The 27,507-nt window shown below is 36.7% G+C and overlaps 4 protein-coding genes across 4 annotated transcripts; 1 reads left to right on the top strand and 3 right to left on the bottom strand.

The window, feature by feature from the left end:
• The first annotated feature begins 319 nt into the window (after nt 1-319).
• On the top strand, nt 320-26,299 carry LOC106102394 (guanine nucleotide exchange factor subunit Rich). Its single transcript, XM_013281853.1, has 27 exons — nt 320-604; nt 995-1,102; nt 1,552-1,701; nt 2,842-3,025; nt 3,273-3,406; nt 3,920-4,011; nt 4,548-4,664; nt 5,076-5,232; nt 5,759-5,872; nt 6,135-6,389; nt 6,719-6,887; nt 7,433-7,621; nt 8,398-8,561; nt 9,192-9,263; nt 18,373-18,613; nt 18,697-18,806; nt 19,243-19,470; nt 19,618-19,761; nt 21,017-21,131; nt 21,552-21,673; nt 21,760-21,902; nt 22,153-22,436; nt 22,577-22,697; nt 22,768-22,926; nt 23,148-23,336; nt 23,519-23,669; nt 23,901-26,299. Exons 1-27 carry the CDS (start codon nt 464-466, stop codon nt 24,039-24,041), a joined length of 4,194 nt encoding a protein of 1,397 aa, XP_013137307.1. The 5' UTR covers nt 320-463; the 3' UTR covers nt 24,042-26,299.
• Nucleotides 9,457-10,996, bottom strand: LOC106102397 (cuticle protein 19.8-like). The gene is made up of 3 exons (XM_013281857.1): nt 10,761-10,996; nt 10,524-10,610; nt 9,457-10,270 (listed from the first exon to the last, which is right to left on the bottom strand). The coding sequence occupies exons 1-3, from the start codon at nt 10,842-10,844 to the stop codon at nt 9,671-9,673; spliced, it is 771 nt and encodes a 256-aa protein (XP_013137311.1). The 5' UTR covers nt 10,845-10,996; the 3' UTR covers nt 9,457-9,670.
• LOC106102396 lies at nt 13,271-14,777 on the bottom strand. The gene is made up of 3 exons (XM_013281855.1): nt 14,491-14,777; nt 14,225-14,302; nt 13,271-14,064 (listed from the first exon to the last, which is right to left on the bottom strand). The coding sequence occupies exons 1-3, from the start codon at nt 14,626-14,628 to the stop codon at nt 13,456-13,458; spliced, it is 825 nt and encodes a 274-aa protein (XP_013137309.1). The 5' UTR covers nt 14,629-14,777; the 3' UTR covers nt 13,271-13,455.
• LOC106102395 lies at nt 15,239-16,914 on the bottom strand. Its single transcript, XM_013281854.1, has 4 exons — nt 16,556-16,914; nt 16,387-16,482; nt 16,146-16,242; nt 15,239-16,068 (listed from the first exon to the last, which is right to left on the bottom strand). Exons 1-4 carry the CDS (start codon nt 16,736-16,738, stop codon nt 15,416-15,418), a joined length of 1,029 nt encoding a protein of 342 aa, XP_013137308.1. The 5' UTR covers nt 16,739-16,914; the 3' UTR covers nt 15,239-15,415.
• Nucleotides 26,300-27,507: the final 1,208 nt, after the last annotated feature.

Genomic DNA, 27,507 nt, shown 5'->3' with positions numbered 1-27,507 from the left:
AAGTTACGAGTACCGAGTGACTCGAGTGAAAAAAAATCACTCGAGTCCCATCACTATAAAAATAAATGACACTACTACTACTAACAAAGAATAGAAGTGAAAGAATCTGAGATTCTCGATCACCATTTTATGTTAAAGATAAACAGAATGTGTGTTTAATAATTTGTCGCTAAAGATTTTTTTAATAATCTTCTATTTTTTTTAATTGCATTTTTTTTAGCTACATATTTCAGCGTTTGAACTGAAAAATTGAAAACCTTAACAATCTTGACATGCAACAGATTTCATACTCTTTGATGACAAGTGACAACCCCTAAATCTAGTAATTTTTGCAAAAGTTTACAACATTGCAATATTGTTGACATATTCAGTAATCTAAGGAAAATTTACCCAAAACATTTAGAAAGAGTCCACAGAAAGGCCTTTTATTTATAAAAGAATCATAATCAAATGTTAGACCGTAATGTATTTTCCAATAGGATGGCCAAAAGTGTGCAAGAATTTGGAAGCAGATGGACAGGCAATCAAACAAATAGTATCAAATAGAGACAAAATACTTTTTGTATCTTTGACTGATGATTCTATTATTATTTGGTTTTGCAAGGTAAGTTATTTACATTGAATAATGTTTTTTACGCCCTCACACAATAGCCACATATACTAGATGTATTACAGTGTATTCTAAGGAAGTTAAGTGCATCCCTTGAATTTATATTTTATTAATTTTATACGGTTCAATAAACTAGGTTAATGGTTGTGAGGTTAAATACACTGGTGTAGAAGTATCAGGGATATTCATAAAGTTATTTGCAATGTTTACATATAATAAACTGTTTGTTACATTAAATATTATTTAATTCATTCAAAACTAGATCTGCTCATAGTTTTTCTTTTTCATAAGGATTAGGTTATAATACCATGTTTAAAGTATCCTTGTATTATTGTAGTAAAGAACATTTATATTGTTATTACATTTTTCATAATTCTTTTGCAGCCTACTGTGCCAATAGTTTATCAAAAGCGTAATGCCGACTCCATACAGAGACTTGGTATAAATGTTGGTGTGGAATGGAAACCGGATTCTTCTATGATTTGCATATCGGTAAGAATTACATAATAATTAGATTAGAAATATTAGATAAATAGCTATTCCTGTGCGGCATCATCCGCATAGAATTATACAAACATTATTTCATTGTTTACATTTGTCAAATTCTCAATTGCAAATGTCAAAATTAGCTATACCATAATTACCTTGCTACCTTAGTGTTGGCAGCTTGTAGTTTATGGTCGCTTCCTTTTCCAATTTATTTACTCTCTAAGTATAATAGTGTGAAAATAGATGGCCTAAAGCATGTCATAAGTGTAGGGTTTTGTATTAAACAAGGAATTATTAAAAAACATGCTGTGATAGCTGACATCCTAAGCAACAAAACAATGTGTGTTTACATGTTATTATATGAGTACAGATTAATAAATAAGACAAAACTAGTGAGTTTTTTTAATTTTGTAATTGCTAGGAGCAATATAAAATTGTAAATATAATTTCAGACACAAGAAGGACATTTAATCATCTACAATGTGGAACCACAACCTGAGCAAACTGCATACAATCAATTTGATCCACCTATGGCAAGTCTACGCAGGGATTCAGCTGAGCTATTTGTGAAAGAGATGATACCATCACTTAAAATAACATTGGTGAGTCTTAATTCATGTTTAAATACAACAAAATGAGTTAAGCCATGAAAAAACATCATTGCATTCATTTTGTTTGTCTTTTAGGTAGAAATATGTAAATTTATTGAATATATTATAACCTATGTGTTCTTCCAGACTATCGTCTACATCTATACCAAATTTCATCGAAATCCGTTTGGATGTTCAGGCTACAAACTCTAACAAACATCCATCCATCCATCCATCTAAACTTTTGCATTTATAATATTAGTAAGATATATTTTAGTCATCTGTATTTAGTTATTCACTATATTAAGTGGTTATCATAATGTTTCTAAATACTGTGTAACATCCATTTATAGCATGATAAAGCTAACATGATAGCATGGCCAAGTGGCCTAAATAATTTTAGATATTATTTTGTTTTATTTCAATATTTAATCAGCTGACTATTTTTATATCATACTATGTAACTGCAGACTCATTATGTCTGTTATAAGTTCCATTTAGTAGTTTATGGCTTTACTAGCTTTTGCCTACAACTGTCCATGAAGAATTTAATGCATGTGTATTTTTCCAGGCTATCTATCACCTCAATCCATTGAACCCTTCTGCCTATAACTTGTAATAATCAATCAATCCACCTAAATTTACACATTTATGATATTAGTAAGGTTTCGTGTAGAAAGCCTCATGTCCCATTAACAATATCTGCTGGAAATTACCTGTAGACAACCTCATGTCCCATTAATAATAATAATAATAAAAGCAAGAGCTTCGACCAACACCTCAAGAAGCGCTCGCTAGACAGTTGGATTAAGGGCCCGATTCAAAAGGCGGTTATTTTAGAAACCGCACGAATAGTGAGGAGGTTCCTGTCTCTGCAGCCCTTACAACTGGTTGAGTCATCGGATTCCGCAGCCGGTGGACTTCTATTTTTTTATATAATATGTTTTATTTTGTTATTTAAAAAAAATCATGTCAAATATATTATATATAAAAATAAAGATATGAGAGAATAATAATAATAACTCATTTATAATAATAATAATATTAACAATATCTGCTGAAAATTAAATTACATGTAGATCAATCTGTTTAAAAAATTATTATAATGAAATTATTATTTCATTTTAATAATAAAAAAAAACTTAATTTCAGTTTAAAGAAGTCTTAGTATGGGATGGACAGATTACCCGCATGTGTTGTATATCGGGTACCGAGATTCTGGTGTGTACCACTCGCGCCCATCTCTTGAGATACAGATGGGATGGGACACAGAACAGAGACTACTGCTTAGACCTAGGACGGATACCATTCTCTATAAATCAACAAGTTTCTAAAGGTATAATTTTAATGTTCTTTTTTTTTGTTATTTACTTCATTTAAAAACTTTTTTACTATCAATGGAACAAAAAAAAATAATTAAGCTCAATTCAAAAAGGATTTTTTTTGGTGAAATACATTTTTACACACTGTACACTAATGTGTGGATTTATAATTAATGATAAAATGTAACCAGAATCACAAATAAAATTTTTAAAGAAATTATTTTGTTTAAATAATTGCTTCATTAATTATTTATTTTACAGCCGAACCTATCTTAGAAGATAACACGCACGTAAATGATATCGAATACTCCCCATTAGTGTGTGGTTTTGGCATCACTCTGAATGATGGCCGGGCAGCCTACCTCACCGCTCCTAACCTCAAATTTGATCCAAATGTAAGCTTTTAACAAATACCTTTGCATTAGTTTTAATCATAATTTTTTTTGAATTCAAACATTAATACATATAGATGTAAGGTAGATAATAATTTGACTTTTATCTATAATGGTAAGTTAAAAATACAGTAATTATAATATGATGGTCAAAATTTGTACAAGCAAATGAATGTTCAACGGTCGCTTCGCTAATTAGATGAATTCAATTGGCCGGTTGCTGCTTTTCGCCTTATGATATAAAAAAAAATAATGTCCCGATAATTGCAAATGTGTATTTTATGTGTGTATTTATTAAAATAATATTTTATTTAACCAGATTTTATTGGATATGGAACTATGGGTAAGAAGTTGCTTACACTTGAGTGGTAACATTGTAAAAAGTTGCTAGTTCCCAATATCCCCTAAAATCTCAATTTTGATTATAAACTGTATACAATATGCTATTTGTTATGCTATTTATCTATTTTAACGAGAGTTTTTTATGTTTTGGTAAGAGTTTAAAACTTTTTTCAGGCAGTACAAGGGATCTGGGCGCCAGGCATAGATGACGCTACTTGTGCAAGAGTTAATCATAAGTTCAGACTTATTGCTATTGGCAGGAGAAAGTAAGTTACTCAAGTCATATATTACTGCACAGGACCGGCGTTAGGGTTGGGCGCGGTTGGGCGACTGCCCAGGGCGGTTGGCAAAAAAGGGCGCCATTGGTGTTAGAATTACATAGTTTTTTTGTAATTCTTCACCCGAGAGGGGTCTATGCAGTAGAAAATATTTAAATAAGAAATTAAATATAATAAAGATTGATAATTTATAAATAATAAAAAATAGTATTTAGGACATGTTTGATTATTTATTGATATTGTTTGAACTTTATATGACCGAATCAATTTTTCTAATATAATCTATAGTTAATAATTATTAGACTTGTAACATTTTTTTTTTGTAAACTTTAAATCGCATGGATTTTTTAAAATTTTATTATGTAACTCAGACACCCTCCCACTCAAGCCATGATATAAAAAGGGGGCGCGGTAGGGATCTCGCCCAGGGCGCTAGTAGCGTTAAATTTTTTGTCGAATGTTTAGAGTCGATGTGCAACGGAAATATAACTTTCAATGTAATTAAAATTTTTTAAATTTTTCAGTTCACAAGTAGACGTGTTTACGATAGACGAAGTGACTGGAGGTTTGGAGTTATCGCACACTATGGTGCTCAGCTCGAAGGATTTCCCCGGCGATCCCGGACCTGTTAAATGCATTAGGTAAAGTTATCAACAGGGAAAGATAAGCTGTTTCTGCTACAACAGATATTCCTAAACTTTTTATTTATCTTATTACTTTTTACTTACTAATATTATAAATCTAAAAGTTTAGATGGATGGATGTTTGTTCGAGTTTGTAGCCTAAATTGCTGAACGGATCTCCAAGAAACCAAAGTATAGTCTGGAAGAAAATAAAGGACACTTTTTCTTTTTTTTTTTAATTTTACGCGGGCGGAGTGGCGGGCGAAAGCTAGTTTAAAATCTTACATAGTTTTGCGGATTTCTAAATCATTGTAAAAAAATTTAAAACACATTGTCTTTTAAGTTTTTTTCTGTCTTGTGTGTCTTCCGGATGGAATCCAAGGTCCACGGGTCCCAGGGGTACAGCTAGAACGATGTGGTCTGTTCCAGATGGACCGGGGACGGTCGCGCGGTGTCGGTGAGCTGGGAGCGCGGCGGCGTGTCCGTGTGGAGCACGTTCGGCGCGCTGCTGATGTGCTCGCTGGCCTGGGACTACGGCCTCAGCCAGGACCTCACCAAGCACAACCCGCTGGTCGTCTCCAGTATGGTCAGTCAATACACTATTACAGATGGAAAAATAATTGTTATTTTATTTAGGACTTGTTGTTGCTCGCGTCTTCGACCGCGTGATATTAAAATATAACCTATGTTCCTCACAGATAACGGTGAAAGAATTTTTAAAATCGCCCAGTTTTTTTCAATACATACAAAAATACGAAAATACAAATATTTTCTCTTTATAATATTAGTATAGATATAAATGTAAGAGACTGCTTGGCTCACTTAAGTGATTTAATCTACACTAATTAAAAAAAAAAGAGGTTTGTATTTTGACCGACTACCCAAAAGAAGGAGGAACTCAATTCATCTGTACATTTTTTTGGGCCTGCTGTTGGCAAATGACCTGCTGGGTCGATTTAAAAAAAAATCACCATTAAAAAAACTGCGTTATTATTATTACTGAGTAATATAATCTATGTGTTTTTTTTAATTCCACGCGGACGAGACGATTCGCAAGCCTTCCCTTATTCATGAAATCTCTACAGAACTGTAATGGATGTTTTTATTTACAGGAATGGGCTACAGAAGGCTATCAGCTGTGGATGGTCAAGATTGAAAGTGATACAACTTCGAATTTAATACAAATGGATTTTATTAAAAGTCCCCTCAGCGTAAATCCATGTATGGTAAGTATACAATTTTAATAAAATAATTAATTTATAGTTCAACTAGCTGTTGCTCGCAACTTCGCCCGCGTAAATTTAAAAACTATAAAACAGCCTATTATACTCACAGATAAGTTACCTTTCTAGTGATGAAAGAATATGTGAAATCGACCCAGTAGTTTTTATTATATTTATATAGTCATATACATACAAAAATCCAATTTTTTTTAAATATCAGTATAGATGTGTCCTAGCTTTGTACTAAACTTTGAATTATTTACAGAGCAATCAAAGGCATTTATATTTACAAGCAGATGATAAACTTTACGTCAATTTAGAAGACAATTTAACGAGAAAAACCAAGATATCAATGATCGATTCATCCGATTATCAAGAGAATGGTGTACCGGACCAGCACACGTTGGAATACGACAATAAAGCCAAGTACAAAGACTTTGTGGATGACAACGAGTGCAGGAAACAGTGGATAGTGTTGCCATTACCCGCTACGTATATCGCTACTAATTGGCCGCTTAGGGTAAGAAAATTAAAGATCTTTTTGAATTGTAGCATTCAAATTGAATTTATTAGGAAAATAAAAAAAATAGCATTCAAGAAACTAAAAAAAGACGTGACAGCTTGAAATAGCTAAAAAAAGCTGTTACGTCTATTAAAAAATTGGCGTCGTGTGTAATTGTAATCGTAAGCTAGTATTAAAGAATTTGTAACGTTATGAGAAAAAACTTTTAAATAGAGAAATAAAAGTTCCACCCGCACCCAACGTCCCTTTCCCACAAATATGTTAGGGGGAACGAGAGGGCGACACAGCGAAGCACAGCAAAAAAAAAGTAAGATTGTAATGTACAGTACAGCGCTATCGACGAGGCGGGCGTGAACGTGTGCGTGGCGGGGCGCGCGGGGCTGGCGCACTACAGCTGCGCCTCGCGCCGCTGGAAGCTGTTCGGCAACGAGGCGCAGGAGAAGGACTTCGTCGTCACCGGCGGCATGCTCTGGTGGAGGGACCACATCGTCATAGGTTTTTCAAACATTTTAACCAAATTTAATTGAAAAAATAGTTAAAAATGCAAAATGACCCCATTTATGACAAAGTTTGGTTAACATCTTCAATGTAAAGCCAGCTATACACGTTCCGTTTTATCTGAACAGTCGGATTGTTCAGATAAATCTAACTCGTAGGCAAAACTGAGAACTGTTTTGTTCTCAGTTTTGTTAGATTTACTGAACTATACGACAGTTCAAGTAAAAAGATAATACTAAGCGCATGTAGCGGGCTTAAGATTACTACTTTATAAAAATAAATATAAAGTGGAACAAACAAAATATTGCTTTATTGTCTATTAGTTGTTGTGTAGTCACTACTTCGCCTCCGAGAAATAAAAAAAAATAAACATAGCCTATGTTAATCACTAATAGCGTAGTTTTTTAATGGTGAAAGATTTTTTGATATCGACCTAGTAGTTTATTTGTTTTTATTACATGCAAAAATCCAATAATCTAAATGTTTTCTCTGTATAATATAAGTATATATTAGTAAACTTCATTCGATGTATATTTTGTCAGGTTGCTACAGTATCTTGGACGGGCACGATGAGATTCGCTTCTACCCGCGCGACGCGAAGCTGGACAACAGGTTCGCTAAGATGGTGCGTGCGCAGGCGCAGGTGTACGCGCTCGACGCACTCGACGACCAGCTCGTCGTCTTCTCTGCGGACGCGCTCGTCACCATATACGAACTCAGTGTTGAAAAAAGTTAGTTATATTTTGTTGTTGATAGATTTTATGCTTTGATTTTTTAATTAATGTGTTTGAATAAGTATTGAATTTAGTATTGTGTACAAAAAGTGTCCTTAAGTGAAGGTTACTTATGCGAAATCTACTTTTAGTAAGTGTTTAAGTAAGCTTTAAGATATTCAGTGTGTGGAGGAAAGGTTTTTTCTAACTTAAATTATTTTTACGTGTCTGAAAAAATTATAAGCTGGCTATCTAGCTCTTTCCCACAATTGCGTCAAGGTGGAATTAACAATAAGTAGATAATGTGTTCTTCCAGATTAACTACATCTGGGACAAATTTCATCGAGATCCATTTGTCGGTATGAGTGAATCAATGTTTAGGGTACTCATAAAAAGTCTAAATAAATTAATCTGCATCTGAAGCTTGTCGTATTATTACGTTTTTTACATGGCACAGTCAGTAGGATCCGTACCTACGCTCTCAAAGGGAATCTGATCATAATATCGGTATTCGTATACATAATTGAGTCGTTCCGGAGATACCTTCTAAATCCATTCATCTCGCTTTGGTAATAATATTACAGTAGAACCTCGATTACTCAAACCTCGGTAACATAAAAACCACTATAACTTCAAAAAATAATACGTTCCCTTCCCATCAGAGCCCGAAACCTCTATAACATAGACCCTTGATAACTTAAAACATGTTGTGTTTCCCTTGGACTTTAACTTATCAAGGTTCTACTGTAGTATAAAATTGTGTTTTTTTATTTATAAGTATACGGTGTGTGTAGACGGGTGTGTGGAGATGCGGTGCGTGCAGGCGGTGGACATATCGGCGCTGTCGCACCCCGCGTGCGTGGTGTCTGCGGCGCTGTGCCGGCTGCAGGAGCAGGCGGGGCCGCCGCACCTCGCGCGCCCGCACGCCCCCGCCACGCCCCTCGCGCCGCACTCGCTCGTCAGTACTCGCTTACTATGAAACTATTTATACTTCTATGTCTATATATATGTAACTAGCTTACGTCCGCGAGTCGAATTAATAAAAAAAAAATAAGATGGTAGCCTATTTGTTCTTCCAGAGTATACTTTACATTTATGCCAAATTTCACGAAGATCCGGTCTGCAGTTTAGGATACAAACTTTAACAAACATCAATCCATTTATCTAACTTTTGCGTTTTTTATATTAGTAAGACTAGTAAGATAAAATAAAGCGTAAACACTCTTTGATTATGAGGATATTTTGATTATTTTTTTATAATAAAATAATTTATAATTACGAAATGGTTTAGGCTATATATAATCACGATATTTAGCTTGGAAAGAGTAAATTTAAAAACATTACTTTGCTTTAAAGATACAAAAACTACAAGGTGATAGCGGCAAGACTGTCATGGTTACATAAATTCTCTGCCAATAGCAGAAGATCGTTGTCATTTGAATTTTGTCGTTTACTATCGAAGGTTTTAATGTATATTTTGTATTGTCATGCGGCTGTAAACTACATTATAAATCTGATTTAATACTAGCTTTTTCTTATTATTACTTACCACAAATATAATTTGTTTTAATGCTCAATTTGTATGTAGGTAATAAACGCAAGTGGGAAACTGATGATGGTGCAGAGAGAGGAGTACGACGTTGACGAAGACAACAATCCAGTAAGATATTACGAGTAACATTAAGGGCCTGTCCCACCATAAATTGTCTGATAACAATCCAACATGTAGAATATGTTCGAAATATTGGATTTTGTTACCTTATGACAGTGACGTCATTTTTATCTTAGCCTCTATCAGCCAGTGGTGGGACAGGTCCTTTGTTAGGTTGGGGGTAGATAAATAACAATTTCTGTTCATAATAATAGTTTATTTACATTCGTATAAAATCAGGTACACTTCTCTAGTCTCCGATTACTTTACATCTTAACTTCTAATAAGACCTATGTGTTGTTTTACACGTGCAATACTATACAATGTGCAAAAACACACAAGTGTCGCGAGTAACTAGTAGGTTACTTACATAGAAGTTTCAGCTTACTGTTATTTGGCACAAGCGATAATCATCCTTAATGCTTAGTTTTAATAGTGAGCGTTTTACCATCTATGGCGATGGGACCTGTGGCCCATCTTCGGACAATGTTGCCCTTGTGGCCATACGAGGTGCCGGATACCGATACCCAGGAGGGATTTTGTGCTTGTATTGGGTATGGGAGGTAATCCAGCGTTTGGTACTGCGCTAAGAGTGGAGCAGTATCCAAGTATGGAGTTAATACCGGTCCGTGTGCGATTGGTTCTTCAACGGGTGCGGGCGCGGCGTAGTAAGACGGCTCCTCTAGGATTGGAGCAATAGGAGCGATATGTTGATATGAAGCGATCGGCGCTTGGTACTGGTAGGATGGTGTTAATACGATCGGTTCTTGTATCTTAGGTGCAATTTGTCCGTACACTGTCGATACTGAGTGCACATTAGGGCCGGTCCTTTTGACGACCGCGTTGAATCCTCGCACGGAATCCGCGGTATACTCTACAACGCGCACGTTGCCGTCAGGCTCCACCAGCGAGTAGGAACCTTTGACGACGTCTCCATCACGTTTCTCCCACTGAGATTTGTTGTCTCCGGTTGACGGGTCATTGACCGCATAGTTGAACTCGTAATTCGGGTTTGGCTGAAAAGATTATACACCATTTGTAACATTGAAGTCCATCATATGCCTATTTAGGAATTAGGAAATATGAATAAACTAGCTTTTGCCCGCGACTCCGTCCGCGTGGAATTGAATATATGACTATTGTATGACTACTCTATGACTATACCAAATTTCATCGAGATTCGTTCTGCCGTTTAGGCTACAAACTCTAACAAACATCCAATCTAAACTTTCGCATTTATAACATTAGTAAGATAGTAATTTTACGTACAATTTTGTCGATGGTCGCATAGTTTACGTATCCGAGCGAGGGTCCATACTCCGACGCCATCGCAACGGATGCCATCAGGCAACATACCTGAAAATTAAAGAACTGATGAAGTCTTAAATAACAACAGTGTTGACACCGCTGGCAACTCTTTCTTTATTTTTTAAAATGGAGAAACGTCAATTGAAATGTTTATAAGTGCAATTAATCATTTATTTAAATCAACAAATGTCTAATTACCGTCAAATACTTGTTCATTTCGCTGACAATGTATTCCAGTAAGCAATTGAAGTGCACTGTGTTTTTGTCATCGAACACTAGCATTTTATATGGCACTAATTATTCCGTTGGGTGTGCGTCGACGCCGGTTTCGTCGGCCATCTCGTTTCCACGGATGATTTGACATGTGTGCTTTTCTGTATATTCTAGTATAATTTAACGGACCCCGCACTCATAATCACATTACTTGTTATGTCTTTAGTTTTTCTTTGTTTAAATTATAGGTACAGTCGGGAAAACTGGCCGTGTCCCATCTTAAAAGCTACAATCATTTGAATATTTTGAAAGCGACGGGAACAAAAATACAACGCAGCATACATAAATGTGTCTGTACAAAAAAATGGTTGTTGATACACGGCTAGTTTCTTTTCATTAATAATAATATAACCGTTCATTTGCACTCACTGCTAAAATTAGTTATTTGTAAGAAGTTATAGAATTTGTCTCGTTGCAATGAACAAAGCAATGTTTTCCTGAAGTGGAACACTGCGGATTTCCACGATTGTACATTGTATAAGGATGAGATAATGGTTACAGCACGGTTTTTGCAATTTTAAGCTGACGACCTGATTCGAGATTCAATCTATTTTATAGCAATGATTTTTAATCTATTCTTATAGAAAGTAAAAAAGTAAATTAAATGTGTCTGTTTGTTGATAAAAAATAAGGAAATAATATGTCGAATGATATCACACTCAGTTAAATCGTTTTAGTCTTTTAGGCTACGAGTCAGTCAGGGAAAAAAGGAACAGAATATGGACATCCATTGAGCATAGATGCTATAAGTTACCACCGACAGTGGACATTGATAGTATTCAAAACTTGTAATGTATGATGTACTTATGCTTAATTTTCAAATTCATATATCAAAAATATATAGATTTGTAAAAAAAAAACTAATGAACCCGTAGTTACTGCCATAATCACGGTTATATTCTCATAAAAGAATTTAATTCCTAATACATCACACAGATTTTTTACATGAAACTACCTTTTGCCCGCGAATGTGTCCGCGCATTAATAAAAAATTCTTAGTATTTGATGTCACCTGGGGATAGTGTAGCTTCCCAACAGTGAATTTGTCAAATCGGTAGTTTCGGAGTCTGTGTAATTTAAACAATCAAATCTTTTATATTTATATAAATCATTACCAGATCAAACATCTGACATCACTAAGTTGAATAAGTTTCTAGGGTTTGGGATACACTTTTAACTGTATTGTTATCAAACTGAAAGTGTGTACGCAAAATTTTATGTAAAACGAGATGTCGCCCGCAAACATCGTTAGCGCAAATTTGGACCACCCGTAACGACATTTTCGTTATCGTCAACGCCAATACATCATCTTCCCGAAATCTGGAATTTTTCAATTAATATTACATACAGACACTTCATGTTTCTTATATCTTTTATCTTTACTTCTTTATCTTTACTAATACAATAAAGCGTAAACACACACTCCTTTGTTGCCTAAGATGTCAGCAATCACAGCAAATTTTCGGATAGCTCTTTTTATAAAAAAAAGCCTTACACTTACGTCACGCTTTAGGCTATATATTTTCACGCCGTTAAACTTAGGGGTAAATATTTTGGATAAAAACCTTAATGTAGGAAAGAGACCATAAGTTGTTGCCAACATCAAGAAAGCAAAGTTTCCATGGTTCGACATCATGACATGTCATTTTGACATTTGCAATTGATAATTTGACAAATGTGAACAATAAAATGAAATTTTCATAATTTTATGCCGATGAATGGGAACAGCTAGTGTAGAAATAGGTAAACTATACAGTTCAAGTGTGGCATATACAGAGACAGTTTTAACTGAATAGTTCGACTGTTCAATTAAACTGAAGGTGTCAGCGGGCTTTTAACAGTTCTTGCAAATATTTCTTTTTTTTAGTTTTTCAAGATTTTCGTTATCATACTAATGTTATAAATGCGAGTTTAAATGGATGGATGGATGTTGAGTTTGTATCTTAACCGGTTGAAAGAATTTCGATGATATTTGGCATAGATGTAGAGCATAGTGTGGAAGAACAACATATTTTTTTTTTTAATTTCGCGCGGACGGAGTCGCATGCTAAAGCTAGTTTACGTAATAGTATCTTAGGCGTTGGCGTAGGCGTTGGCTTCCCCGTCCATGTTTTATCTCTGTTTTCACAAAAAATAATGTGAAGTAAAAATCAGGCAAGGGATTAAGATATAAAAATTGAAAAGCCAATATTCCTATTCTATTCTTTATTATTTTTTGTTTTAAAATCAACATGCAGTCTTTCGGTTTCGTTTCATTTATTATATAAAATTATAATTTAATGTGTAAACATTAAATATATTTTACTTCTCTGACGAAGTAAATATATAAAATAGACCGTTTATAAAATAATATCTCATAAATATAAAACATATAGGATGTTCTTTATATGGTCATTGCCTACTAGACAATATTGAAGGAGGTAGCACAGTTTCACCTAGGATTATAACTAGTGTTTTGACTCTTGATTTTCATCACAAAATTCCAAATCACTTAATAGTACAAGACACATTTTTTTTCATACTCTAACAAAAATTATAAATCTGATTTTCATTTAACAAAACTTGGGATAACCAGATACCTTTATACACAAAACATACTGTACTGTTGTGCCATTACTAATCAATTTTTCGTTTTAATGACTATGGATTTAACGTTTTGTAATGATATTGGTCCCGTAGTCCATTCGTGTACTTTGCCGTTTATGTATTTCTTGCTGAAGACAGTCGCGTAGGGTCCTTGCGCCACTGGACCTTTGAGTGGCACCCAGCCCCCGTATGACCTGGTAGCAGGGTCCCATGGTAGACTCCAGTGACCTAAAGACGTCACTTTAGGGAGTCCAATTGCTAAAGCCGCAGCTCCGAAACCGTAGTTATAATTCGAAGTAATGGTATTTTTAGGACCGCTGTTATGAACGGTGCTAATACTGACTGGAGTAATTTCAACCACAGGTGCAGCTTTGACAGGTGCTTTAGCCTTTATGGGTCCTTTTTCGTGAATGGTTTGTGTTACGATAGAAATTGGATGTACATTAGAGCCGATTTTCTTAACAACTGCGTTGAAACCCTTTATGTCGTTTGCAGAATATTCCACAACCCGAATAGTACCGTCGGGTTCTCGTAAGGAGTATGCACCATTGATCACGTCACCGTCTCTAACCTCCCATTGCGCTTTGTTGTCTTTTGTTATTGGATCGTTTATGGCATAGTTGAAGCCATAACGAGGGTAATCCTGTAAACAGAGTAATCTTGAAAAAAAGATTTGTTTTTTAAGTTGTCAGTTTGTTGTCTTCGTTAGTGACATTAAATTTTTATACACTTTTCAGTTATGTGTGTGTAAGACACTTGACAACATATTCGAAATATTATTTTATAATGTTGAAAATACGTACGTATTCGGAGACAATGGTCTTGCGTGATACGACAGCACCCGAAACAGATGCTATCGCCAGAGCCGTCAAACTTAAAGTCTGAAATATACATAACATTTCAATCTGAATCATCATTAGGAAGTGCAATCAGGCTAAAGGTTTTATTTTTTACTTAACATATCACATTTTACAAATATAAACAAGTTACAATCAAAACTTGACTGTAAGCGATGATAAATCAAGCCTGTAAACGAAACAAATGTTTGAAAACAATACGGGTCTATTACCATCAAAAGTCGATTCATGTCGCCTGCGCTGGTTCTACTGTTAATGTGTGATTTATTGGGCGTAGTGTGTTTATATTCTTTTCTGCATGGATGCCGCCTGTGCGGTACAAGGGTATCCCACCTCGCTACATTATACATGTCTGATATAAGCAGGACAAGTTTTCATCGAGTTTTGGCTGTGTTATGCGACTCCGATGCGTAATCCTCATTTAATGATTGTTTTTTGTGCTATGCTTTTGTTTTTGTTGTATGCTTAGGGAAGGGGAAACTAACTCGTCTTAACTTCGTCTGCGTGGTATGAAAAAAATAATTTAGCCTATGTTACTCACTAGTTATTTTTTTTTATTTTTAATAGTAGTTTTTGAGTTATATAACACATACAAAAATTCAAAAATACAAACCTTTCCTCTTTATATGGTTATTTTAGTACAGATATAGACAGAAGTAATATAATCATGTAATATGCTCCGCCCGAGATATCACGAATTAAATCTTAGGAATACAAGAGCGTGATAAATTTTAGCAACATGATTCGTTGTTCCCCGTTACCGTTCTACATTGCTCTTCATTTTTTATAGGCGTCTCTATTTTTTGCAATCTAAAATATCTGTTTTTAAATGTTTACATAAAAACATATACGCTTACATAAATGAACACGGACTTGGTAGGATATAAATTAAAACAGAACAAGTGTAAAACTTGTTTATAACTTTTTTTTAAGAGGTTGGTTCAATGAAACAAAATTGGGTCCACCACACAATGGCCGATGTCATCAATGCAGTTTTATTTTCCACTAGTTTAAATAACATAATTATCTTAACATTACACAATTTTACACTAATACTCTAATGAAGAAGGGACTAGGTACAAAAGATAGTGGTAGCGGCAGCTAACTATGATGCTTCAGACTGTCTCATCTTTCCAATCAGTGTTTATACCCTAAGCCCAAGCCGTCCCATGATTGTCCATAAGCATCATAGCCAAGATCGTATCCATTACCCGCTAGCAGAGAATCTTTCAACAAGTAATCTCCCAATGAGACCGCGGAAAGGTAGTCAGTACCTTTTAGAAGCGGCCATGGAGCTAACAAACCTTGGTCTAATAAAGGCGCAGCTTTAATAGGTGCAGCCGGAATAGGTAATGCTTTGTAGATAGGTTGGACTACGATCGGATGGCGTAGGGGTGCCTTCTCATAAGATTCAGTAATAATAGGTTGTGGTATGATGGGAGTTTTGTAAATGGGAACCGGTAGGATTGGGGCGATTGGGGCTATCGGTGCCGATTTAACGACCGGTGCAGCTTTGTAAACGGCCGATGAGGAGACGGCGCCACTATAGGCCGGTCCGCTGTCTATAGGCGCGCTGGCTAGCGCCTCGATATTAGCCACCGAGCCCACGCTGATAGGGGCAACGGCGGGTCCGTGGCTCAGCAGAGGAATCGGCGCCTTATATATGGGCGCTGCAACGGGGTGCAGGTTGGGTCCCACGCGCTTCACTACAGCGTTGAAGCCGGACTTCGCGTCCGCCCAGTATTCGACAACGCGAATGCTACCGTCGGGCTCCACGAGTGAGTACGCACCTGTTGTAAGAAAAATAATGATAGGTTTATGTTTAAAAAGATAGAAAATTTTTAGAAGCTTCATTTTTTAAACTCGCCTTTAACTGAGTCTCCGTCCCGTTTTTCCCATTGCGCCTTGTTGTCTCCGGTGTGCGGATCTTTTACTGCGTATTCGAAGGCATAGCTTGGGTACGCCTACAAGCAAAACAATATAATTCAGTAAAATGGTACAATAACTTCTTTCTTTCATTTCATGTCATACTTGAATGCACATTAGGTTGTCCGCCGCTAGTCAATCACAATGCCATTACGAAATAACTTGAAAATGACAACACTCACATAGTAATCAACGGAGGAATGCCCTGGGGCGTAGATCAGTCCGTCTAACGTCCCATCAGCTTTGCTTACTGCTGTTAAGGCAAGAAGGCAAGTTACCTAAAGAATTAAAAAAAATACACTTTAATCCCGAATTATTCAAGTTCAAATCCTCTAGACAAAAAACACGAACCGCAAAATATAAATTCATTTTTTTTGCGAGGCGCTGTGTCCACCTGGTGTGTAAAACGTACTGGTACGTATGTGGCAAAGCTGAATAATTTATAGACGATTGTTTGACACCTCCGCGTCCTGTCGTGGAGAGGATATGGAGCGGCTGCACCCGCGCCGACCGTGTCCGCTCCGAGCCTTGCATCACGCTTCCACATTTTCTAACAACCTTCGATCAGTGAAAACGCTATATTTACCGTATCTAGACTGCTGTCGATAATATCAAGATCAGGAACTTTGAATTAACTCAATTAAGTGTTTCCTTTATTTAGTGTTTATTGAGTGTGAACAATTTTAACTTCAACAATGTAATTATTATAATGATTAGTTAAGCGATTATGAGAGAGTTTTGTTTCCTAAGTATCCTAACTAATAAGTTATTGTAATTGATATCGACGGAGAACAATTGTTTTCTTCCTGAAAATAATAAGTCATCTAAAACGAATAGTGAGTGAGTGGCATGTTGGTTAGGGCTGTCCCAAATTGACGAAATACTGAAGAAGGGTGATATTAAGAGTAGCCGAAAGGCGTGTGAGGAACGCGCCAAATTGTTCTGTGGGGCGTTTTCTAGTCCATTTTATATATGACTAGCTGTTCCTGTGCGACTTCATCCGCATGAAATTATGAAAATTTTATTTTATCGTTTACATTTGTCAAATTATCAATTGCAAATGTCAAAATGACATGACATGATGGTAAAGTATGGCAACATTACTTCTTTGATGTTGGCAGCCACTTATGGTCTCTTTCACACATTAGGGATTTTATCCAAAATATTTCACCTTAAGTTTATTTGCGTAAAAATATACAGCCTAAAGCGTGACGTATGTGTAGGGCTTTTTATTTAAAAAAAAATTATTCACGCATATGCTGTAATTGCTGACATTTTAGACAACAAAGAAGTGTGTGTTTACGCTTTATTATAATAGTATAGATATAGATAGATAGAATGAAGATGTTTTGTATTGTGGTCAATCTACAGACAGCAAAATGCACTGTTTATGAAAATGCATACAGCAATGGCGGCATTTAAATAATTTCAGCATTTTATATTATGCTTACATTTGTGTTAATTGGTAACTACAATACAAATGGCTTGTGAAGCGTGTCGAATGTTCATGCAATACCAGCAAGGAACCAGCGACGTTACGATTTGCTCTAATTAAGACCAGTGTTGACCCCGAGGCTAGTAGCCAGTAAACGTCCCAAGTTGGAATATATTTTATGCGGAACTTATATAATTCCAAAATAGTTATAAATTCCGTTCTTTCATTGTTTCCTGTTGTAAACGATATTGCTTCTAAAACGACGCAATTCAAGGAAACCTAGCTAATAGAAGTGTAAAATTAATATTATGACCCTCAATTGTTCGAAACTAAAAAAAATACCATTAACTTTAGGATTAGTTAATTCTCGCTCTTCAGTTACGAAATAAGGGCGACATTCTAAACTGCAACCGCCTACCCGCGCGTGAAACCTATTCCTACTCAATACGCAAATAAGATTTGTGCAACACTGTTTGCATCTTAATTTTATAATTGTATCAATTTTTTTGTCTAAAATACGTTGAAAGGTTTTTTTTTAAAATATTATACGTATGGAATAAGTATTAAGACTAAAGCGCAAAATCATAATATGATTTGTAGATGTGTAGTCTTTGCGTTCAATATTCCTCGAATGGAGGAATAAGATAGCGAAATTTATTGCCTTTCTATGAATGCATGACTTTTAATTAAAAAAAGCTTAAAAGTACAAAGACTTAGATAATAACGTTTATAGGCATACAGCTGTCTTCCGGCGACAGTTCTGGCGTCGTGCGTGGAGAGCGTGTGGTCGTGCGGCGGAGCTCGCCAGCAAACGCAGCTGTCGCGCGCGCTCTGGCTGTGGTGTGGCGCGCTCGGCGCACGCGTCTGGCTGCCCCTGCTGCCTCGCGACACCACCCGCCGACCTGACTCCTCTAGGCACACCTTCATGGCCAAGAGGATCATGCTGCCATTCCACCTTAATATATACCCACTGAGTAAGAATACCATATACCACTTTGAACATTAGTAGTAATTGTTACCACACGTTATATATCATGCGATCTTTATTTCTTTCCAGCAATTCTTTTCGACGATGCGATACTTCTAGGAGCAGAAAATGACACAACACTTTACGCATCAGACTCCAACTCCGTGTTCTCTTTGCCCTTCTGTGTTGTGAATAGAACGGTAAGTTATGATTTACACACAAGGGGGTTTTATTGTTTTTTTTGTTTTATGAGGTGGATAACGAGCTAGCGCCAACCTGATTCCGCCAAAATGACGAAGCGACAGCTGCCCATAGATATTCGCAATTGCAGATTCGTTGCCTACCCTTAATCGACGGAGGAGACGCACATAAAGAGGATTCTTCCCATTCCTATGCGTCTCCTCATCGTCAAATCTCTTTCCTCTCTCCATCTTTTTCTTATAAGAAAAGGGTGGATAGGGAAAGGGACTAAAACTAGTCCTCCGGAACGTATACGCATCAGACTCTGGGCGGAATTGCTCACACTTCACGCTCGTCTAGTGTGTGGCCAGCCTAACAGTGCGAAGATGTTTAAGGGGGTTCTACCTCTGTTACTTATCTTTCTCTTAAACGGAATACGTGTATGTAATATTCCAGAGCCAGGTGTACCTGCACCAAATCTTACGTCAGCTGCTGCGACGCAACCTGGGGTACCACGCGTGGGAAATCGCGCGCTCGTGTGCTCAGCTGCCATACTTCCCGCACTCTCTGGAGCTGCTGTTACACGAGGTGCTGGAGGAGGAGGCCACTAGCAAGGAGCCAATACCTGACGCACAGCTGCCCAGCGTTATAGAGTTTGTTCACGAGTTCCCAGTCTATCTACAGGTGGGTCAATGTTTGTTGGTTGAATATTTCATAAGTAGTTAATTATCTTAAGGTTTTTTATCTATTTTTTTTAAATAAATGTCAAAGAATAGTTATGGTATTTATAAGGTGGGCGAGTTCCTGTTAAGTTGTATATTTTATTGCCAGACAGTGGTACAATGCGCAAGAAAAACAGAAATAGCTCTGTGGGCGTACCTTTTCTCTGCGGCCGGCAAGCCCAAGGAGCTATTCCAGGAGTGTCTGCAGAGGAAGATGCTGGACACCGCCGCATCCTACCTCATCATTCTGCAGGTTATTTACTTTGTTATCCCAAAACTAAACTACACTGACACTTACACAGTAGTATTCACCCGCGACTTCGTCAGAATAGATTCAATTCTAATTTTCTCTTGTGCATATATTCTATAGATTCCTCAAAATATATGCGGTTTTGCGACACACAGATTAACAAAATTTTTGTTACTATCAATACAAATGCTCCATGTTGGCGGAATTGTTTGTTATATTACATACAGATTATACAATTTTATTATATATATATAGTTATTAACATCCCTTACATTCTCTTTGACAAAACAAAGATAAATATATATAAGATAGGTTGTCAGCATTAAACCTACAAAAATATTGTGTTTAAACAAGTATGGTGAAGGTGCATGTTATTTGTAATTGTGTTTGTGTCTAACAAAGTGACTAGTGATTTGTTGTTATTTTCAGATTTCAAAGGTAATTTTTGTTATTCCACTAATACATATATAAATGTACTCTTTATATGTTTTAAAATTATAAATATTCTTATAATATTCGCTTTCCTTAGTTTTTGCTTATTATAAAGTAAGTTGTTACTATAGTTAGTTGCATTAGTTATTTTTGCTTTTGTAGTCTTTGTTGTACAAATAACTTTCTTCTTATAATAGGTATTATTCTTATTAATAACTTTGCTTATATTTATTTTTTTTTTATAATACGAGGTGGCAAACGAGCGAGCGTGACCTGAATCCACCGAAATGGAAAGCGACCGTTGCCCATAAACATCCGCTATTGTAGATGCGTTGCCTACCCTAATTGACGGAGGAGGAGACGCACATAAAGAGGACATTTCCCCTTCCTATGCATCTCCTTCACCGTCCAATCCACTTTTTCCTCCCATCCTTTCCTCTTAAGAAAAGGGTGGAAAGGAAAAGGGACTAAAATTAGGCCTCCGGCACCATACTTACCAGACGAAACGCGGAGTTGCTTCCACTTCACGCCTGTTTTCTGTGTGGTCGTGGTATTACACCGGGCGAGCCGGCCCATTCGTGCAAAGATGTTAAAGCGGGCTCTACCACTGTAAAATTGTTGCATAAAACTAGATATGTTTATGTGTATAATTTTCGTAATATAAGGGTTTCTTACCACGATTGGGTTGTTTTATCTCCCGATATTTCGGCATAGTTGCATGCGCCATATTCACGGGCTAACATTATATTTGTTAAAACCACGACTGTTTAAAGCTTTATATGTTTATATATATTTCAGTCATGTTATTAACAGTAAATGTTTCCAGAACCTGGAGAGTTCAGCTGTGAGCCGGCAGCTCGCCACGCAGCTGCTGGACACGGCGCTGCAGCACGAGCGCTGGGACCTCGCCAGGGACCTCGTCAGATTCCTCAGAGCTATAGGTAAAGTCGCGCAAATCTGCTGTGTTACACTTACAGAGTACCTTGCTCCTTGCAATGATTAAATTCGTCTCTTCTTACTAATGACCAATCATATAACAGTAGTTGTAATTGAAGGGATAATAATACAAAGAAATTTGACATGTATTTTATAACAACACTAGTTTTCGCCCGCAGCTCCGTCGGCGTGGAATTGAAAAAATGAAAGAAAGTATGCCTATGTGTTCTTCCAGACTATCATGTACATTGTGCCACATTTGGTCGAGATCCGTTCAGCAGTTTAGGCTACAAAATCTAATAAACATCCATCCATCCATCTAAATTTTCGCATTTATAATATTAGTAAGGTAACATACTTCTAAATGCGTTTTCTTTCCGTTTATTTTAAAACTATAGATGTATATTAACATTTACTGTTACTAGATCCAAACGACGTAGACTCGCCGCGCAACTCAGTGAACGTGCAGGCCAAGTACGGACAGATCGTGCAGCCGCAGACCGTGCCCAATGCGGAGGACCTCTCTGTTATACTTGGCACTATGCAGGTATCTAACTGTAACTACTTTATTCTATCTTTTTTATAATTATTTCACTACCTACATTGTACATTATTGCTTTTTATTTCCGGTAGCTGGCAGGCGGCAGAGGACGCAGTTTCAGTACGACAGCAGCCCCACGCGAGCCGTCCCCACCAGCGGCCGCGCCCGCGCCCCCGCCCGCGCGCCGCACCGCCGCCGTCAAACGGAAGAAGTCAGTACCAGCACGCGCTGACAGGTACGTTATACTTGTACGTTTCAGATTGAAATGTTCATAAGTATTATTTTGTGTCGTCCATTAGTGGGACAGTGAATACAACATAAAGGAATGGACCAAATAACTTGTAGGGAGTCAATTTTCATGCGGAGCCAAAGACGCTCAAACTTTTGGCTCGAGTCGTGGGTCAGTGGAGCCACGGGTGGTGGTGGACTGTACTGTACTAAAGTATTGTTTCACGATTTGATACATTGATGTTAAAATGCAACAGGGAATCGTATAGCGGTACTGCGGAGGAGTTCTTCATCGACATGATGATCCAGCGGCACGCGCGGCTGCTGCTGTCGACGGCGCGGCTGGTGGCGCTGGGCCGGCTGGCGGCAGCGCTCGACTTGCACCTGGTGGCCTGGCTGGCCGGTGAGCGCGAGCGCGCCGCGCGCGTCGACAGCGCCGTGCTCTGCCTCAAGCGGCTGCACGACGACTTCAACTGGCCCTACCCCGTGCTGCAGCAGGGCGACGAGCACTACATACAGCGCAAGGCCAGCGTCGTACCCTGTCAGTTTTTTTTTTGAAATATTGAAAAGACCGATTTGTAATTCCTTATTGAATTGTAAAAGAATCATTGAAATTCCAAGATGTATCTCTTTCTTTGTCATAAGGCTTGCAATATATTTAATCATGAAGTTTTCCTGTAGGTCCAAACACGCCGTCAGCGGAAACGGACAGTCTGTGCGGAGATAGCGGCTATATGAGTCTATCACTTCGTGCGGCTTTGCCCATCGCGCTCGGCGCACCTATCTCACCCGGGCCCGTCAGGTAATATACAGTATTTTAAACACAATTTATTTATGTACTAGGTCTGTATAACAATAATATGATGGTACAGTTCAGCGGGCGAGTGCAGCGTGGCGGAGGGCGGGGCGGTGGCGTGGGGCGGGGCCAGCGAGAGCGCGGGCGGGGAGGAGCGGCGCTACGCGGCCCTCATGGAGCGCCTGCATGTGCACCAGGCGGAGCGCGGCGACCACACCGCGCACGTGCGGCTACGGTGTGTTTTTTATTTATTATCATAAGAAAAATATACAATATGCAATGACCTATAAAAGACAAATTTGTTGGTGACAGACACCTACTTCTTATATGTACATACCTTACAAAGACATTTAAATAATATATAGACGAGACATAGTGAACAAAATCCCTTCACGGATACCTTGCCTAAAAAGCACGATTTAAAATTTAGACATTGTTGAATTATCCTGGTTTCAGATACTTCTTGCAACTGATGACGGAGGCGTCGTGCGTGGAGTGGGCACTAGTGGTGGCGGTGGCGCTGAAGGACGCGCTCGCCGTGCTGCGTACTGCCAACGCGGCGCGCGCGCATGACGTCAGTGCCGCTGCCGTACGCAGGCTGCGCACTGCCATCATAGACCTCTGCGCCTGGAGCGACGCCGAGTGGTAAATATATATTGTGATATAATCTTCATCCTATATAGAACTCCAACGATAAAAAAAATATATTACTTTAGTTTGTGGCAAAGAAACTTTAATATTATGTTTAATACACTTTTATGAATTTGCAGAAATAATTGGTGTGATTCAGTCTGGTTGTCATGGTCATAAATTATTTATTTTTCCAGTCTTGGCTACAAGCCGTTCATGATGGCGATCAACAACCAAGTGCCATTCCTGACATCCATCATCAACGCGCGCGAACGAAGAGTTTCGATGGTCAAAAACCGAGTACGAACACCCAGTACTGGCTCATTAAATTTGGAATTAAAATCTCAGGTAAAATGTTTTACATATTTCTTCTAGGTGCATGTACTACAGATATTTCCAGAATATTATATGTTAGCTAGCTAGCTTACGCCAGAGACTCCGTCCGCGCGAAATTAAAAGATACCACATTTCATCGAGATTCGTACAGCCATTTAGGCTACAAACTCTAATAAACATCCAATCATCTAAACGTTCGCATCTATATAACATTTTTTAAATAAGATTGTTTCATATTTCCAGCAAACAACTCAAGAAGCCATACTGCCTCCGCCGCAGAAGGCGCAGGAGGTGTCGAAGCAATCCGTCCGCAAGGAGTCCCCCAGCGTGTCCGCAGAGTGCGGGCCCGCGCCGCCCGCGCCCGCCAACTGCCGCCTCATGTAGACCACCCCCACCCCCACTCCCTCACATATCACAGACACCACCATAACTTTATACAACCTTTACACTTTTGCAGCCTTACAAATAAACGCGGTATAACTTTAAACTTGAAATAAACTGAGTATAAGCAAACTTTGTACTAATATTTGCTTACACTCAGAATAACGTGATAGTCTAGTAAAAAAGAAAAAAAAACAAACTTTGTTCTAATGTTTGCTTATAGTCAGTTTCTCCCTTTAACTTTAACTTTATATCGCATTTATTTGTAAGGCTGTTTGACTTTATTAACGAAGATATTTGTAACTTAACTGAAAACGTAGATGATGTTTTTTTTTCTCTGACATCTGTCAACAGTTTGACAGTGACAGCCCTGTTATATTCGTTGGTCATAGATAATGTAAATCTTAATTTAAAAAATAATAGAGTGATTAATGTAATTGTATATCATATAAATAGTAGAATTTTAGATTGAAACTGTTTAAAATAATTAATAGTAATGTGAAAATATTATGTTTAGTACACAATTTAACTGGACATATTTTAATCTTTTGATTAACAATTAGTATTAGAAATTTTTAAGTATTTTGTGTATGTTTGTATACTAATAGTCTCGATTTGTATTTTAGTTAATATTTCCATGGTGCGCAAAGGTCTCAATTTAACCTCGCTCACAAAAACTTTCCTTCACTGCATTAACTTTTTCTAGTCTTTACTAATTAGTGTTTTCTTATAGAATCTGTGCAGTCTTATTTATTTTTAAATGTCATTAGATATTTTATATGTAATTTACTTACATATAGCACAGAGAAAGTTCTATAGGGACATTTAAAACCAATATTTTGCAAATGTTTTGACACATTTTGTGTATACTTTATTATTGCTTAACATATGTCATATAATTTATTAAAATTAATCATTTTTTAATGTAAATTATGTTGTTTTTAATGGATTTAATCAAAACTATACTTACTGTTTATGATGAATTTAAATATTTGTGGTAGAATAGGTAATAAAAAATTTAATATGAACATTAATTTAGTACAATTCATAGGAAAATCACTTTAATTATATTGAAACGTTTTATTTATAAATTTTAATCATTTTCTAATTGATTATTTATTTCATTATAATTCAATTAATTAACCATTTTCATTATATTTTTCGTATAACAATTAGATTTTGCTCATCGCCTTATTAAGGTTTTATTTTGTATTGCTCAAGTAATAATCTCATATTTTATTAAGTATTACTCACCGAACTTTAATTTACTGGTATTTCGCCATTTTGGTGCCAATTTTGTTTTTTTTTGACTTAATATTTAAATTATACATTTTTTTCTTTAGTACATTATAAAGACGCTGTTTTTCATAATCGAGCCATAGTTAGAAATATACGTTACATTAGCAAATGTTAACTTTAGGATATTTTTAGTACAAATTAATATAATTTAATACTTTACTCTCAATGTAATTTTATGTTATTGATTAATAACTTATATACGCCATTTTTAAACACAACAATTTATTAAATATTTGAAAAGGCAACTATTTTCTCATTTACTAGAGTATCATGTTATTCTGGTCGCATAGTATGAGGAGAGTAAAGTACTAAAACTGTGTCCATATCAACTATACACATGTTATACTAACATTTAATTTATAAGTGAGTATGTAAGCAATAATATGTGAAATTAATTTTAAAGTAACATAGAAATAAGAAATCACAGTTTTTAATTATTTTAATTAAATTATTAATAATTTTTAGTGAAATGTATTTGTACCTATGTGTTTTATTGGTATGTTTTCAATTAGTAATTTGTACTTCATATATGTGGAGTTCTTCAGTCGAACACAGACATATTGTTATTCCGCTTATTAACTTTGAAAAAAAAAAAGAGACAACAATACATTATTGTTTGCGTATTTGAGCAGTAAAATCACGGTAAAATGTGTTTCATTGTAATAACTAGTATGTTATATATATACATTCCAAATTAAAGTATTTTCGATTAATGCAGAATTAGGCATTTTATCAGAATACTGTTAGTTTTGAATTATGTTTGCGATGTTTCCTTCATATTCTTTAGTATAGTGTAGAATATTACTAGTGCGCAGTTTGCTGATGGCCTCACGACGTGAAATGTTAAAAAACGCTATTGAGAAACTGACGCGGTCGCTTTTTCATAACTATCGCACAACTGTTTAGTCTCGCTTTGATTGCCTTATGAAAGAGCGCACACTACTCGTTTTTTAGTTGTGCAACTAAACTGTTGGATTGGCTTCGAAACAAACGACAATCGCATAACGATTCTGCGATAGTTTAGTCAAAGGTGTCGCCCGCTTTTAGTGATGTCATCGGCAAACACTCGCAGTTAAGACTATCAATCTTTATTATTGATATAATAACACTAGGAACTCGTTGGTTGCATTTTAGGGGTCAATTAAAGTTGTGATTAGTATTTATGTTAACTATTAACCAAAAACCGTCACTAAACTTTCCGGTGCTAGTAAAGCTAAGACACATAACCAATTTTCCCATTTCAGAATACATTGAGGAGATATTAATCAAATAAAAAAAACATGTCATCAATAAATGCATTGTGAAAAAAAAAGTTTGTTTGACCTATGTCTGTTCCTACAGTATTGATCCTATCGATATAAAACTAGCAGTGTCTTCTCATGTCGCATTGGATGTTTCGGGTTAGGCTGATCGGTCAACTGATTAATCGGCCCAATGGGAAATAATTGATTCGATCTGCCAGACCCGAAACGCTCGTTGCTTGCGAGACTTTCTGCGGATTCTTTTATAAAGATTAAAAAATTAAATCATCTAAAAACTTTTCGTTATTTCATTTATATTAATTAACCCGAATTCTTTAAAAAAAAATTGAATTAGATCTGTTACAAATCCACGTTTAACTTGTAACATTTAAGAAATATAAGGCTGCAGAAAATTAATGATCCTGTTTGTTTCCCATCGCCCCTATTAAATATTTTTTAACCACCACAATTAACAGTTAAGACGAAATATAAAATGATACCTCCCCACACTAATAAACCAGTGTTTCTTGAACCAGCATAAGTAGTTAGTTTTATTTCCCCGTGTCCCACGTTGGCGGTGTACCGTTGATCATTGCCCGTTCACCCTATATGCATTAAGTGGTATATTCGGGCTCAATTTCAATCGGGGTCAATACCGAATATACGTTTTGGTCCTCTGAGCCGGACGAGGTTGAACCCAAATGTACTTGAATTATAATAAATAGAAGGAATATTGAGCGTCGAAGACTCAGTGGTGCGCGTTGGTGGTTTAAACACTGACTTGTAATCTACAGGTTTTGGGTACGAATCCCGCCATGTACCAATGTGATTGCTATTTTTCGAATTTTCATATGTACATAATTTATCCGGTGCTCTTACGGCGAAAGAAAACATCGTGATGTAACCTGCACATATCGGCGAAGAAATTC

This window comes from Papilio polytes, unplaced genomic scaffold, assembly GCF_000836215.1.
Source record: "Papilio polytes unplaced genomic scaffold, Ppol_1.0 DF823923.1, whole genome shotgun sequence".
NCBI classification, from domain to species: Eukaryota; Metazoa; Arthropoda; class Insecta; order Lepidoptera; family Papilionidae; genus Papilio; species Papilio polytes.
The sequence above is the reverse complement of the archived record's forward strand: the minus strand, read 5'-3'. Positions and strand labels throughout refer to the sequence as shown.